This window comes from Gouania willdenowi, chromosome 12, assembly GCF_900634775.1.
Source record: "Gouania willdenowi chromosome 12, fGouWil2.1, whole genome shotgun sequence".
NCBI lineage: Eukaryota > Metazoa > Chordata > Actinopteri > Blenniiformes > Gobiesocidae > Gouania > Gouania willdenowi.
The window spans coordinates 6,639,556-6,656,799 of record NC_041055.1 but is presented as its reverse complement, the minus strand read 5'-3'; the positions used below and the strand labels follow the sequence as shown (position 1 = coordinate 6,656,799).

General features: G+C 37.6%; 1 protein-coding gene across 5 annotated transcripts in view; it reads right to left on the bottom strand.

Annotated features, from left to right (window-relative positions):
• myo18b (myosin XVIIIB) overlaps positions 1 to 17,244 on the bottom strand; it is a 77,634-nt gene that overhangs the window by 11,313 nt on the left and 49,077 nt on the right. For all 5 annotated transcript variants that reach the window (XR_003675251.1, XM_028463117.1, XM_028463118.1 and 2 more), the window contains 13 exons: positions 16,330 to 16,473; positions 14,753 to 14,842; positions 14,548 to 14,667; positions 14,338 to 14,434; positions 13,294 to 13,418; positions 13,080 to 13,234; positions 11,917 to 12,040; positions 11,630 to 11,830; positions 7,961 to 8,071; positions 7,337 to 7,441; positions 4,261 to 4,422; positions 4,074 to 4,187; positions 1,879 to 1,995 (listed from right to left, as the gene is read on the bottom strand). Coding sequence is in view for 4 of the 5 variants with exons in the window: in XM_028463117.1 (XP_028318918.1) it covers positions 1,879 to 1,995; positions 4,074 to 4,187; positions 4,261 to 4,422; positions 7,337 to 7,441; positions 7,961 to 8,071; positions 11,630 to 11,830; positions 11,917 to 12,040; positions 13,080 to 13,234; positions 13,294 to 13,418; positions 14,338 to 14,434; positions 14,548 to 14,667; positions 14,753 to 14,842; positions 16,330 to 16,473 (1,665 nt within the window). In the remaining variant the exon portion in view is untranslated. The remainder of the gene's footprint in view (positions 1 to 1,878; positions 1,996 to 4,073; positions 4,188 to 4,260; positions 4,423 to 7,336; positions 7,442 to 7,960; positions 8,072 to 11,629; positions 11,831 to 11,916; positions 12,041 to 13,079; positions 13,235 to 13,293; positions 13,419 to 14,337; positions 14,435 to 14,547; positions 14,668 to 14,752; positions 14,843 to 16,329; positions 16,474 to 17,244) is intronic.

Below are 17,244 nucleotides of genomic sequence, written 5' to 3'. Positions count from 1 at the left end.
TGGTTCAGGCCACAGGATTCATCTAGTGATAAACACAGAAAATACATTTCAGTTATTTGATAAATAACTCAGCAGTGACATGAAAGATAAAAATGTTCTGGTATTTTGCATGTGATTGAAATGTGATCTTCAACAAAGCTTACCTGTGCATGCTCTCTTCCTCTTTCCTGAGGTGTTCGGGTAAAATAAGTCCCCGGGGCTTTTGGACACCTTTTTATAGTTCCAGGTGGGAGAGACCAAGCAGAGACTAGGAACAGGGGAGCTGGATGTGTGTAGCTCAATGTAAATATGTAGTTTAATAATTTAGGAGATGTAAATAAGATTAATGATATTAATACAGGGTTAGTGTTTGTGATAATGTCTGTTAGGAAGTGTTTGTGTAAATATTTATGTTGTACTTTTAATATGCACATTATATGTCACCCCATGCTTGGTACAGGCTAATTAGTGGTACACCTGTATATAAGGACATTCATTCTGTTCAGTAGAGAGTGGAAAGGAGATTGAAGTACACGGTGCTTGTGGTGCAAACTTAAAACATAAACAGATAAAACTGATGCATCAAAACCTGGAGCCTGGTTTCCTTATTGACGGCCTCCACTGCTACAGTTGATCCTTGACAGCGTGCACACGAAAGGGGTGGAGATTGCAGCGTCTGACCAATCAATGGAGAGAACTGGCAGAGCGACCGTCTTTACAATGAATGGAGGAACATCTTATGATCTTAAACAAATATAATGAATATAAATCTATAATGACAGTGAAGAGCAACACTGTTAGTGCAGCGCACAACAGGAGGCGGAGCTTTTATACTCCCTCAGATCTGATCTACACAACTTGGTACTGACCAGGTTGCTGAAGTTTTAAATGATGAATAATTAAAATCCATAATTCAGACCAAAGACAACCCTGTTGTTACAGAAAAGGCAAGGATGAAAGAACTCAGGCAGGAAGCTGTTGATACTGTGAATGCGCAACAGTGCGAAATTGTTTATTATATAATCCACTGGGTGATAAACGGACAGCGCTCTGCAGTTAAACTTTATTACAGCACACACGTGTTTCTATTCGAAGAGACCTCTGACTATCACACACACAGTGCGATGAGAGCACATTGTGCATGTTCCTGCTGATAATGTCAGCCCCAGCATATGAATGAGTTAATTAATTAATTAATTAATTCAAACATTATTAATTTATAATTAATCTTCTTTCCTAAACTCAGCTGTCAGATCTGCACCAACCAGGATCTTCTATCAATGGGCAGGTCGTTTTCTAAGAGATCTGATTGGTCAAGAGGCGGGGCTTTAGGACTCGCTAACTTCCAAGCCAGAGCCAAACCTAATCACGACCTGGTTAGCCGTTCAGCATTATTTGCCACAGTTTTGTAGTCCAGCACACACTGATTAAATTCCGGAAGTTAGCGCGATAAGAGGTAATCTAGCTTTGTAGCATACCCCCTTAAAATGACAGAAAAATACAAAAGGGCAACAAAAATACACAATATGACAACAAAAATGGAGAAATTGGTCCAAAAAAAAAAAATACAAATATACACAAAAATAAAAATAATACTAAATGACAACAGAAATGAATCATGACACAAAAAGCAACAACATAAATATCCCCAAAACACACAAGACATCCACAGAAACACAGAAAATAGGAAAAAAAAATTATACAAATGACAAACACACACAAACCCTTTGTTCTATTGTCATTAAGCAAGTCATTACCAATATATCCCAGGGTTCAGTGATTTATAATGAGCTTTTGTATCCACCAGGTTGCTAAAGAGCACCCAGCAATGCTGAGCTTTAATTTATTTACGTTAATGTACAGTATGTAAAAGTCAAAGGTGAGGAAGAAGCAGCCGACCTGTGCGATGAGCGCTTTGTGCTTCTTCATGAGCTCGTTCAGATCCTCCTGGTCCTCCTCTAGCCTCCTTAGCAGCTCCTGACGCTCGTGCTGCAGCTGAGACAACTGTTCGTCCACCTGGAAGACAACACTCAGGGCTTAGGGAACAATATTGTTCACCTTCAGCACATTTTTAAATTATTTAAAAAATTATACATTGTATGTTTTTTTTGTTTTGTTCCAAGTACGACTGGGTGTTAACATTTCCAAATGATTTAGATTTTTGATGGACTTTTTTGGCTTAAGTACCCCGTTTCTCTTATTTCTGAATCCAAGTACCCCATTTGTCCGACTACATTTTGCTCACAATGCTATGAAAAAACAACTTCAGAGCATAATGATGGGATGAATGATAACACACATTTTAAAGAATTTTGTAAAGAAGTGGAAAGAAACAGCATTTTGTGCCTCGTGAATAGATTTATGTTATAGTTTCTATCATTTTCGGTCATCTCCCATCTGGTGTGGGGTAAAAAATTACCCTTGTTTTTTCACTTCATGTTCTAATTAGGATAATTTCATCAATATTATCATTATCATTTCTAACTGAAAAATAAACATTGTAAAACCGAAGGTTTTTTATGCTTTCTTTTGTTAACTTTCTGCACTCTCTCAAGAATCCCCTGTAGTGCCATTGCATACCCCTAGGGGTACACGTACCCCCATTTGAGAAACACTGATTTAGAGAATAATTACTGCAGTATTGGCTTACAATGAATGAATATTGTAGAAACACATTTATATCCACACCCAAGTCCAGAGGTGAGTACTGATATATCCTACTCAGGTAGAAATACTGTTGCCTGATTGAAATTTTACTCAAGTACAACTACAAGTAAGTCATACATAAAGTACAAGTAAAAAGTAGCTCAATTAAATAGTACTCAAAGTAAACATCTCATGTGTAAACTTAAAGAGGAAAATACCAAAACTTACGCAGTTTATTTTTCACAAAGGCATCTGTATAAAAATAAAAGGTTTGTCAAAATGTGCAATTCTTTTTTTACATAAAACATCATCAATGAATTCAATTTAAAATTAAAAAAAAGAAATTCTCAAGTACATCTTACGTTTAATCTGATTGGTCGGCTATTATGTGATGCATAGTATTGTTGTCTGGTCATTTTATTTCACAATGTTCGTTGATCATTTTAAAACAAAAAAATAATCATTTACTCAGTAACGGTTGGGTGTAGAAATGCAACAACAAGTTACTTTACTTATTGTACTTATTGTGAAAAAATCACTTTATAATAGTTTTGCTCCAGTGATATACATTCCTTTTGCCTCAATCAGAGGGAGAACGTTGAAAAAGTTCTGTTTCCTGCCTCCCTTCTTATTCTACATTTTGTAAAAAGTCAGCTCTAAACGGCGAGTTGGATTTTCCCCCCAATAATACGTCATATGGTGGAAACTCCTCCTCCTGACAATCCTGGATCCTCCTACCCTATAAGAATGTGAGCTCCTCCCTCTCAAACTACCTCACAGCTAAAACAAAAACAGCGAAGGCAGGTTGATATTACAGTTAATATGAGTATATAGATAATCCACTATATAGATACAGTAAACTGAAGAGCGCTAACAATCAGTTTCATTTTTAGTAGCCGTTATACTGCCTCGTATCGCCGTTGTGGGATGATCTGACGTGTTTGTGACCCAATGCGATGCAGCGGTTGGACAAAACAGTGGACTATCTATCTATTTCTGTGGTCAGATGAGTAAGTAAGACTGTTAATGATTTACTGCTGCTGCTGCTGTGGTAGGCATAAACACACTGAAGCAGTGTGTGTGTTTACGCCCACCGTGCATATGCATGAAGGCCCAAAAAACAGCCTGTTTTTAGGAGCGCTCTGAACGTGACTTTTCAGAGGGCTAAAACTCCAGAAAACAGGCGAGTTTGGGAAAATAAACCTCAAATGCTATGTTGTTGGGGTTCTTGGAACAAATGGAGATGGGTAAAAATTGCATAATACTGGACCTTTAAGTACAAAAAATTTTTGTTTTAGAAATATATTCCAAAAAGTACAAAGTACCCAAAAAAGCAACTCAATTACAGTAATGTGAGTACTTGTAATCCATTACTTTCACCTATGCCAAAGTCCATTAAAAAATCAGGGACTTTAAGCGAGGATTGAGGATGACTCAAACCCACTCACCACACTCTTCTGTTTGCAGATGTTTTCCAGCTCCAGCTGTGTGTTGTCCAGCTCACGTGTCAGCGTGTCATGAACGCTCTCGGCCTCCAGTCGCCTCGCCTCGCTCTCCTCCAGCTGACAACGAACAAAGCTGATTCATTTAAACCGAGCATGACGGAGGCCACGCTCACAGAGAGGCGGGACTCACCTGACAGTGCAGACGCTCGATCTGATCCTTGCTCCCGTTAGGCAGAGCTTGTCCTGAGTCTTCCACGGTGGAGAGCAGCAGCTGAGCGTCAGCCAGCAGAGCGTGGGTCCTTTTCAGATCCCTCCTCAGCTTCTTCTCCACGTCAAAGTCTCTGTGGCCGACCTGCACACGGACAAGCTTCCTCAATCACACCTTTAGGATGTTTTAAGTCACATAAAAACAGCTGCTAAATCCACTAAAGCTGTGTGAGAATAGCCCCTCCTATCTCCTTTCCTATCCACTTTTCCTTTACCCTGTGGATGATGTCACAGGGTTAAGGAAAGGTGTTAGGAGACTTCCTAAAGGAGTTAGGAAAAAGCGATCACGTTTGTTTAGAAAATCAGACGCACTTCCACCAGGTGACCTAATAATCCGACGGCCGCAAAGGTTAGCGACGTCTGCCGTGGTGAAAAAACTACAAATTTTCACTCAAAAAAAACTATTTCTCACCTTCCACTCAGAAATATGAATTATATTAAACATAAAAATGCCCCTGATCCCTTTTTCTTGGATGACAGTCTTCTGTTTTATGTCAGTTATAATCTGATAATATGGCTTACATATAATAAAATATGGGTTTTAGATTATTTAAAGAGTAATTCAAAAGAGGGAAATTCAAAAAATGCCTTGATAATGGGCGTAGCAGTAAGACACGCCCACACTGCTGTGCGCTGAGACAGACGGTAATATACACACATAGCGAGTTCATAAGATTTGTCACTACAACCAACACAATCATGAAGTGAAGCTCACACACAGCCTTACAGACACCACTCAGGGGCAAACAGCCCTGCTCTCCCACCACCTCATGCACACACATCCACTAGACATGTCCAATAGAGTCAAAAATGGCACCTCTACAGTTAGGCTGTCAATCAATGCTCAGCGAGGGCTGTGATTGGAGCAAACCCTCCTCCCTACTCTCAGCTTCTAAAGGAGGGGTGGGGCCAACAGTGAAAGTTGATGACGCAGGGGAATCTGTTTTAGCCAATAGCAAAATTCACTTGTAATAGCCAGCGTTCAACCCTTAGAGGCCTAACTAAACACGCAAAATTAAAATACTTTTACTAAAAAATGGGACTAGGATTAATAAACAGCACTTCTTAGTACCCAAATACATATGTATGTGGCAGAAAAAGTGGATTTGGGGTTTAGTTACTCTTTAAAGTTGTTCAAGGCATAATATTGCATTGGTAACATGATCTCATCCCTTGTCGGTCATCGTGAGTTTCCGTGAGCGCTTGGGTGTGAGCTTGTCATCAGTGTTTCCAAGGCTAAATTAGGTTATAAAGGAAGCATTGAGCCTCCTTTCCTGAGCTTTTAGAGAATTGGAACGCTCCCTATCATGGCCGCCACTTAAACACTTCCAGGGGTTAAGGAAACGTGGATAGGAAAGGAGATGGGAGGGACTATTCGGTAGGGATGCGCATCGTTAACCGGTTTCGTTTGGGAAATGGTTCTTAGTCAAACAATTCTTTGGAATCGCTAACAAAAACCCTTTACGATTCTGCTATTGATTCTTCCCAAGCTGCGCCGTAACTGTAAACAAACATACCCCACTCGCAAATTTGCGATGACGTCACACACACAAGCTGCTGCAGAGCAGAGGTGAGCTGAGCTGCTGCATTTCACAAAAAGGACAAGACCTCTGGGATCGTCACCTGTGATTCCTGCAAGAGGGATCTGTGGCCAAAGGCGGTAACACAACCAATGCGTCCAAACATTTGGCCACACAACACAGCATTATACTCAAGCAATGCCATGTCTTTGATGCACTTAGCAGCACTCGTGCTAGCACGAGCACAGCAGGTAAAATGAAACAACTCTCTGTCGGTGGCTCCATTGACTCCTTTAAAACGCAGCTAAAGACACTTTTACACAGACAAGCTTTTAATAAACCTATTTTATTAACTTGGTGTTAACATTGTATTTTCTTTTTCCTTATTTTGAAGGACTGTCTTGTATTGTATCTTTGTAAATCACTGTTTATTCTGTTTTGTGAAGCACTGTGTTTTTACTGTAAAGCACTTTGATGAAAGGTGTTATATAAATCAAATTTACTTACTTACGTTGTGTGATAATGACTTGTGGACTCATTTTACTCATTTGAGTATTGTTTATTTGTTTACTGGCCTAGTGGTTAAGGACGCTGGGCTTGTAATCAGAGGGTTGCAGGTTCAAGCCTCACCTGGGCCATCACTGTGGGATGCTGAGCAAGTCCCTAAACCCGAACTGCTCCCCAGGCACCGCAAATATGGCTGCCCACTGCTCCTCAGGGATGGGTTAAATGCAGAGGACAAATTCCATGTATGTAATAACATTACATGGCCATTTAAAGGCAAAAGCCCCGATTTAATCTTTTAACCTTAAACCTGATATTTATTTTAATAAACCAGGTTGTATTCTTTTCTGTACTCATGCACTACTTGTTTTTCAGCTTATTTGGGAATCAATAAAAAAAACAAATCGATAAGCAGGAAACGATAAAGCATCGGAATCGCTAAATCTTTATCAATATACAGTGGTGTGAAAAAGTGTTTGCCCCCTTTTTGCATGTTTTTCCACACTTAAATGTTTCAGATCATCAAACAAATTTAAACATTAGTCAAAGATAACACAAGTAAACAGAAAATGCAGTTTTTAAATGAAGGGTTTTATTAATGAGGAAGGAAAATGATAAAATGTCTATATGAAATGTCGGCATGAAATGTGTTTCCGCGAGTTTTATGGATCAAATAAGCACATGTTGATATTCTACTTGGTCACTTTCTCGCTTAACTTGCTTTTAGAACTTTCAGAGCTGGAGAATCAACAAGATATTTAGCCTAAGTGTGCTTCAGGTTTTAGTCGTTGTAGGTTCCAAATGCATCTTGGGAAACGTGGTACGGTCATTATCCTAATCAACCTTATAGTATAAAGTAGACAGTATATACTTATTGAGTTTGTAATGTATAGTACGTTAGTGTGCCATTTCAATCACAGCCTGGATCTATGTGTGTGCGTGTGCGCGCGTGCGTGCGTGTGTGTGCGTGTGTACCTGGTCACAGAGTGTGGCGATGAGTCCCTCCAAGTCGTGTTTCTCATGAATCACCATCTGTTTCTCCTCGTACTCCTGTTCCAACTGCATCTCCAGCTGCCTAAGCTACACACACACACACACACACACACATGCACACACACACACACTGCTTAGTAATTGGCTGTGAAAATTTTAATTGTAGCAAAAAAAAGTTAAAGCCAGAATACTCTTTGAAGTCAGTCAACCCTTACATTTTTCAGCATATTATAGGTATTTAAATTACATAGATACATAAATATAATATGAATACATATATTATTTGATGTTATACTTAATATTATATATATATCTAATACATTATTATAATATTCATATTAATTAACATATTTATGTATGTGTTTGTGCGTGTAAACATTTTACATACATGCCCATATGTTGTTGTTGTTGATTTCATTCTTGGATTATTATTGTTGTTATTATAGTATTATTAATATATTATAATTATTTTTCTACCCTTCTTGTGTGAAATACTCGTTTCTCTTACTGTTTTTGCTCCTGTTATAATAATAATAATAATAATAATAATAATAATAATAATAATAATAATGGTGATTAAAGGGTGCATGTGCATGTTGAACTCACCCGTCTCTGTGACGACTTGTGCACGTCCTCTAACTCCTCCTCTTTATCCTCCAGCTCCTTCTGTTGCATCTGCTTCATTCGCTCCATCTCCAGCTCAAACCTCATATGAACCTATCAGACGACACGGCAGGTCAGGTCACATGACCCTTTAAAAAATATATATTTTTGCATTCTCTTTGTATCACAATTCCACACAAGCTTCCGATTGGAGGCTAATCTGATATTCAAATTTCATTCCAGGGTTCTGATTGGTTAATAACAATTGTAACACTATGCAGTGTTGAGCACATTGCAGCGATTATTGTAGAAAACTTCACAATTACATCTGAATTAACAATAAAAAAAACAACCACAATTTGTAAAATAAAATGTAAAAAAAATTAAATGCACAAAATCGCATTTTTATTACATTTTAATTTGTAATCATTTTAATTTAATCATTTTATATGTAATACAGTATAATATATATATATATTTACATTTTAATATTTACAAATTAAAATGTAATAAAAATGCAATTTTGTGCATTTAATTTAATTTTTTTATTACATATATATTTTATATATATTGTTTAGAATTTAAACTACACAATAAATACACAAATCATTATAAAATCAAAATGTGGGTGTTATTAAAACCTGAAATTGAAATTTTCAGGGAATTTTTAATGACACTATTAATTGTTCTACCGTATATGCATTATCTGGTTATAAATGTTAACAACTACAGTATCTATATGATATTTCAGTAGCTTAATAAAGAAAAATAAATGTGAAAAAAACAACATTTTCATCAATGCAATAACTGTTTTTGAATGTAATATTTTAGAATTTTATATTTTGTGATCAGTGCTACATTATAATCAGCACTATATAAATAAAGTTGAATTGAATTGAATATTTTACACATTTTGACGGTGAAGCCCCGCCCCTCATTGCATCGACTAGTTTGTTTAAACTTCATAAATGCATAACAGAGCAACAGTCAGCTGATTGACAGGAGTGATGTTTTAAATCCACTGGTGTCCCATGACCAGTGTTAACTGGTGACTGAGTGTCACTGGTTGTGTTCATGATAACACACATTTTAAAGATTCTCATTTTGTAAATGAGATTATTTTACAAAATGCTCACAATATTGCTCACTTGTACTGCCATACCTGCTATATTGTGTGTAAACCACCCGACAGACATTATGTATATTGCAAAAAAAAAAAAAAAGCAATAAGGATTGTACATGAAGTGGGTTACAGAGACCACACCAATCAACTGTTCTTAAAGTCAAGAGCATTAAACGTTATGGATCTGGTGAAATTTAAAACATCACAAGTAGTTTTCAAAGCCAGAAATAAATTATTACCTGATAACTTAAATAAATTATTTATGGTCAGAAAGGGAGGGTAATGTACAGTAATGTAATGTAATTAGGGATGTAACGATTCACTCAACTCCTGATACGATTCGATTCACGATACTGGGTTCACGATACGATTCTCTCACGATTTATTTTACAAAATGGGACTGTAGACAAATTTTTTTTTTGGGAAAAAAACTATGAAATACGGTACTATTTTCCTTTTATTTTTCATTGTCAAAAGAATTCCTTGATAAACTATTCAAAACAATGCAATTTCACTAAAAATAAACCTTGAATGAAATAAACAAAGGAATAATACAAATGAAAATGAAGTCTATTAATTTAAATTCTGGTTCTATAATAAACAATGCAAAACTGCATTATAGTTCTTTTTCTTTTTAAAAGTGCAAATGAAAATGTATTTTGTGCCTTAACAATTGGACTTTAAAAAAAAATTTACATCATATTTGTTTGGACCAGCAGAGGGCGCTGGTAACACAGTGGTCGGCTGGCATGCAGATATCTTGCAGTGAAGAAGAGAAGCTATGCTAGCAGACAGAGCTAATAGAAAAACGTGACTTTTACAGATATTCAAGTAATATTACAGATATTCTTTCGGTGCTTAAGGGGTAATGAATCATTTATTAACATATGTAAGAGTAGAAGGCGGCCAGAAAGAAAGTATTAGCAGACTCCGCCCCCCGCCTACACTTGTGGATATATAACTATATGGTTAAAAAAAGTACTGCGATTCAATTTTCAGAAAATCGATATCAACCGTGATACCTATGAATCGATTTTTAACTGCCTTACAATTAATTGTTACATCCCTAAATGTAATGTAACACAACCCAGTGTAACGACTCTCAAAAGTAATGGAATTACTGTCTGTGGGATGACTGAGGAAGAAAACATCACTTACACTTACAAGAAAACATCAAAATGAGTAATAATTATAGTTGCACGATACACATGTGGTGCCAAATCGTAACGGTTCCTACTATACCAGAAATTCTACACGACAGTACTACAGTGGATTACGACACTACCGGTGCTAGTTTCCGCTACATAGCGGTTGCCTCTACTCTCCTCCGGCTTCTCACTGCACAGTCTAAGCTCACTGCACGCTACTTAATTGAAAACTCGCTTCAAAACAAACGCCTGGATGTGTTTACGGCTTACAGTCACAAACAGCGGCAAGTCTGTCGTCGTCAGTGGCATCACTAATTTTGTTCAAAAAACCCAACTCCAAAAGGCCAATTTGGAGCTATTTTTGTGTTAAACGAGGCAGAGACGGTAAAGCAATGGGAGGTTTACTGTGCAGGCGCTGTCACCAGCTATAGGAGCCAGGGACTCTGAGCGATCTTTTCATATATATACAGAGATATTTACAATGTTCAAACAATATTTACAAATCATATACATACAAAGGAGGGATCACATCCAATCTCATAAAACACCAGTGACGTCACGCAGAAAATGCATACAAATATCTTCTCAGGGAATCAGTTCCTGTTTATTGTATTTTATCCTCTATGGTTTATTATGTTGGAGAAGAAGCATTATTGTCAAATAGCTTTTTAAAATGTTTTTAAAGACAGTGGATTCGTTATCCTAAGTTGATTATTTATATTAGTTAAACATAAATTGATCTGCAAAGGAAACCAAATGATAATTTTTTTAATTGTTTTAGTATTCAGTATATTTTTCTCTTATTTTGTGTGAGTTGCTGGTAATGTTTAGTATGATTATCATTTTTACCTAAAAAATAAACATTATAAAACCCAATATTTTAATGCTTTGTTAATTTTTCTCCCTTTCTCAAGTACCCCCTGTAGTGCCATCGCGTACCCTAGGGATACATGTACTAACATTTGAGAAACACTGCTTTAGAGCATCCAATTAGGGCCGCGGGAGCAAGTAAAAAAATGACATAAAAATAGGAAAAATCAATGTATAAAATGTAAATGATCAACAAATTTGATTTTAGATAACGCAGTACCTCAAAATACACAAATTTAATAGAACTCACAGTTTTATATCACATGATGCAGTCATTGTTAGAAGAACTCTTAACTTATTGCTTGGATATTGCTGGTGCCTTACATAATTTTCAGATTATTTAAACGTGGAAGTGCAAACTAGGGCTTGTTATTGTTAAAAATGTCTTGTTTTCCCGCCTGTAATTTGCGGCTCACAAGAGATCAAAGTGCTCTGTATATGGCCCCTGAGCTAAAATGAGGAAAAGTGATCAAATTTGAAGTTGAAAAGTCTCTAACCCTCTCTCAACGGAACATTAACGGTGCTGCTGACCTGCTCCTGCTGCTGAATCCTGGCTGTGAGTTTGGTGATCTCCTCCGCCCTCTCGTCCGTCTGACCCTCCAGGAGGCGGAGCTGCTTCTTCAGGTCGGGCAGCGACTCCGAGGTGAGGTCGAGGGGCAGACTGAGGTCTCTGATCTGAGCGCACAGCTCGTCTTTCTGCTTCTGCAGGCGGATCACCTCCGACTGGCTCTCCTGCAAACATCCAACACCTGGTTCCAGTTCTTTGTAAATTCCTGATTAAAGACAGACACACTCGCTGCACACGTGCACACACAGACCTGCAGGTTACGGCGCAGCGTGTAGATTTCAAACCCCAGTGCCGTGTTTTCCTGCAGAGTTTTGTCCTTCTGCTCACGCTCATTGTCTGCTTCCTCCAAAGCCTGAGTCAGCTCGTTATCAAACCTGGGATTGAAATCACACAAACGTATCGTTCAACACAGGAGGATGATATTGTGAGTAAAGCAGATTGCCCTGCCATCCTTCATTGTCATCGTTACATCTCATACGCCTACTAGAGGGCACCATTCTAGACGTAAAGATCTAGATTCTAGATTCTAGGAGGTGCAGCAGGGCTTTAAAAAAATATCCATCCATCCATTTTCTGATCCGCTTGCTCCTTTTTTTAGAGTCGTGGGGTTAAAAAAAAATATGTGGGAAAAAAATACACGGTTTTGCTGTATTTAGAGCAGATTTTTAACAATTCCACTGAAAAAAATAGTTCAATAATCCAAACTTCATGATTTATGTGTTTTTGTATCAACAATGTGTTGATAATTGTTGTTCTTTCATTTAACCTATTACTTTCATCTGTTTTCTTTTTTCTACTATGTTTCTGTATGGCTTTTTCTTTTCTAATGTTTCTCTCTCAGTTTCACTTTAATTTTTCCTCTTTTTTTCTCCTCAGTTTTTTCTTTCTATATATTTTTTTCATTTCTTTCTTACTTTTCTTTTCTTTATATTTATTTGATCTTTTATTTAGTATTTTCTCTTTCGCCTTTTTCTTTTCCCTCTAGTTTTCTTTTCTTTTTTTTCATTTTCCATGTTTTTACTATTTACCTCTCTTTGGTTTCTCTTTTCTTTCCTTTTCACTGTCTTACTCCCATTTCTGATTCTTTTTTGCTCCATTTTCCTCTTTTCGCTCATTTTTTAAACCTCTTTTTTCACTCTTTTCTTTTTTCTGCTCCATTTTACCTCTTTTTTTTCTTTTGTTTCTATAATTACTTTAACAACACTGTTGCTCCTTCATTGGTCTAACCAAGGTGGATATGGAACTCTTTGGAAATATGATGAATGCAACTGAGCGGCCTTAAGTTATAGCATTTCCTCTGACAACCTTTGACTAAATATTCATCGTTGTCAGGGATACAGTGAGTAATTACAACAGAGTTTGTACAGGAAATGATCTGTGAGAGACTAATGCTAACTCATCTCAAACACAAACCTTCTCTGTTTGCGCTCCATTTCGTGTATTCGACTCTGCAGACTGTCAGTGAGCACACGGGCATCCTGGAGGTCAGAGGTCACACGCCGACCGTGACGCTTCAGCTCCGTGATGTTCCTCCTGGACTGCTCCAGCTGGGTCTGCAGGGAGGAGACCTACATACACACACATAGTGTAATCAGTGTGATGATGTCCCCTCACACAGCGTCCCCACCTTGGTGTCAAGCTGCTGTCTCATCTGTCTCTCCGTCTCCAGCTTTTCCTCCGTCTGTTTCAGCCGCCGACGGAGAAACTCCACCTCAGTTTGACAACATTCAAGCTGCATGGAGAGTTCACTATCTGTAGGAGGAGAGGAGAGCAAGGTGGATGGATGGATGGATGGATGGATGGATAAATAAGGATTGGTGAAGGATGATGATAGATGATGATGCAGGATGATGGAAGATTGTTGAACAACGCAGGATTGTTGGATGGTGGATAGATGGGTGAATGATGGAGGATTGTTGGATGATGATTGGATAAATAATGCAGGATTGTTGGATGGTGGATGGATGATGATGCAAAGTTGTTGGATGTTGGTTGGCTGAATGATGCAAGATTGTTGGATGATGGATGACGGATGAATACTGGATGGATGTTTAGATGGATGATGATGCAGGATTGTTGGATGATGTATGAATACTGGATGGATGACAATGCAGAATTGTTGGATGATGGTTGGATGAATGATGCAGGATTGTTGGATGATGGATGAATGGATAAATGATGGATGTTTAGAATGAAGATGATGAATTATGAACAAGGAAGGATGTCTGGATGGTTGATGGTTGAATGAATGATGGAGGATTGTTGGATGATGGATGAATACTGGATGGATGACGTGGCAGAATTGTTGGATGATGGTTGGATGAATGATGCAGGATTGTTGGATGATGGATGAATGGATAAATGATGGATGTTTAGAATGAAGATGATGGATTATGAACAAGGAAGGATGTCTGGATGGTTGATGGTTGAATGGATGATGGAGGATTGTTGGATGATGGATGAATACTGGATGGATGATGATGCAGGATTGTTGGATGATGGATGAATACTGGATGGATGATGATGCAGAATTGTTGGATGATGATTGGATTAATGAATAATTGATGGACTGATGGATGTTTGGAATGAAAAAGATGAAGGAAGGATGTTTGGATGGATGCCGGTTGGCAGAAGATGGAGCGTGTGACGGTTGGATGATGGATGAATGTACCTGTTCCTCCTCTCAGACTTTCAGTGTTCTTCCGTTTCTCCTCCTCCAGCTGTTTCTCCAGAGTTTCCATGGTAACCTTGCACTGGTCCAGCCGGGCCTGTATAGAAACATGACAACCAAATCCATTCAGTTATAATAATAATATTAATATTAATAATGTTAATAATAATACCGATAATAATAATGATAATGATAATAATAATAAATTACCTGCAGGTCCTTGTTGTCCCGGCTGAGCCGAAGTCCCTCTGCTCGCTCCACGTCCAAAGCTTGTCCCACTGCATCGCCACGGAAACGCTCATCGCTGAGCTCGGACGTCACAGCAGTGACCTACACACACACACACACACACACACACTGTTTTTTAGCACAGGTGACCACTGTCTGGGGTCGACGTGTGCGTAGGTCATCAAACCGTGGTCTCCAGGCCATCAGCGGTCTGTCTCAGCTCGTTTCGCTCTTTCTCGGATTTCTCCAGGCGGCGTCTCAGAGCGGATATCTCATCCTGACAGGAGAGGAAAGAAGGAAACAGACCCTGAATGTAGTTAACAACCTGAGCAAAGACAGGAAATGAACCATCGAATAGAAGAGGTGTAAAGAGTACTGATGTATCCTACTCAAGTAGAAGTACTGTTACTTGATTGAACATTTACTCAAATACATGTACAAGTAAGTCATACATAAAATACTCAAGTACAAGTAAAAAGTAGTTCACTTAGATAGTACTGAAAGTAAAAGTTACTATAGTTGCTTTCACCCCCATGTTTATTTTTTGGTAATAAATCTTGCCACTGTTCCCTTACATACAGTAAACATCTCATGTATAAACAAGATGAAATCTTGTACAACTGGAACCTAATTCATTTTCCCCAAAGGCATCTGTATAAAATAAAAGGTATGTCATAATGTACAATTATTTTTTAAATAAAATGACATCAATGAATTCAAATCAAAATAAATAAAAATTTCAGGCTGAAATAACCTCCATTCAACGCTGTGTTGGCGCTGCACATTAATGTTTAATCTGATTGGTCGGCTCTGATGTGATGCATTTGAATGTTGTCTGGTCATTTCATTTTTTGTAGTTTCACAATGTCCGTTGATCATTTTAAAACAAAAAAATAATAATTTACTCTGTAACGGTTGGGTGTAGAAATGTTACAAATAACTTTAATTATTTTAAAACGTACTTAAGTACTGTTTTAGAAACATACTTTAAAAAGTACAAGCACCCATAAAAGCAACTCAATTACAGTAACGTGTGTACTTTTCGCGACTTTCATTTCTGTTGAATACAAAGCTTCATTGTTTTCTAATTGTCACACAAAGAAACATTGTTTATCAGCAACAACCTTAGATAACAGCCTGTATGTTCAATAAACAAACAAACAATTTATGTATGATTTATTGCTTTCTAAAAATCCATAATATAATAAACAATAATTATATGTATTGTATATAATTATATTAATAAAAGAAGGTGGGAAAAATATCATGTACATATCTGGATTTTTTTGCGACAATATTAAACATGGAAAAAAACATACATACTTCAGCTTTAAAGACATTTTTTTTTTAACAAAAACACTTGGCTATAATGATAATAATGCATTTTGATTGAATGTTTGTATGGAAGCCCATTTCCGCCACTAAAATAAATAAAAAATCACCAAGGAAAGTCATAATTATGAGTTAGAAAGTCATAATTATGAGAAAAAATGACTTTACTAACTCATAGTAATGACTTTTTTTCTGAGAATTATGACTTTCCTTGATGATTTTTTTTTTTTTTTTTTTTTGTGGCGGAAACGGGCTTCCATAATGTTTGTCATGTTTTATGTGAAAATGCAACAAATTTTTATCTGTTTAAAATATTTTTCAAATACTGCGTTATATTGGATGCACTTTCTGATTTGTTATGTTGAAAGTTAAAATCTGTGCATCACGCTGTGCACTTAGTGTGTGTGTGCGTGCGTGCGTGCGTGTGTGCACCTCTTTGGCTCGGAGACGCATGTTGTCCATGTTGACGTCGAGCAGAGGGCGCACTCTGCAGAAAAGTTTCCACCAACTCCAACTGGACACCATCTTCAGAGCTCTGAGGTTCCTCTGCAGACACCGGACTGCCATCTGCTGCACCTGCACACACACGCACGCACATGCAAACAGAGTTAAACAATCAGCAAAGAGAAGGAAAGACTGAAAAAAAGAAAGAAAGAAAAAGGAAAAGAAGAGAGAGAAAAAGAAAAAAGAAGAAAAAAAAATATTAATAAAGAGGAAAAAAGAGAAAAACAAAAAGAGAAAAGAGAAGAAAAAAGAAGATAAAGAAAGAAAAAACATTTGCAAACTAACTACGACTCAGTGTTGTGGGTCACAAATAAACTCGGACTAAAACGGATGGTCAAGTTTTTCAGTTTATTCAAAGTGTGCAAAAAGTGACAAAAATATGAAGATTCTGTGCTATTTATAAAAAAAGAGAAAAGAAAAAGAACGTCTCAATGTTCACTGGAAAAAACAATATCTTACTCCAACCATGAGTTTGGCCTGTAGATGTCACCCACACTGCAACCAGGCATAGACTGAATTCCCATTCACAAACGGCTCCTCTTATAGCCCAAGCCCCTCCCACTGACCGTACTTAATGTGGAGAAAATCAATTTTTATAATAAACAAAGTATTGCATTGATTGAGGGGTCTATTCTCCTGTCTGGATTTAAGTGTTGTTTTGTGCGCTTGCAGTTACGCACTTCTCTCCTACGCGTATTCTCCGGTTCAGGCCGCTGACACGCCCACTGCGCGTAAGGAGCCAAAAAGCGCGTAGTCTGTGAATGAAGGCGGGCTGAAGGAAAGGAGGCTGTGATGTCATTTTTTGGGCTGTCTAGAAATCACGGAACCTGGAGTTTTCCCAAC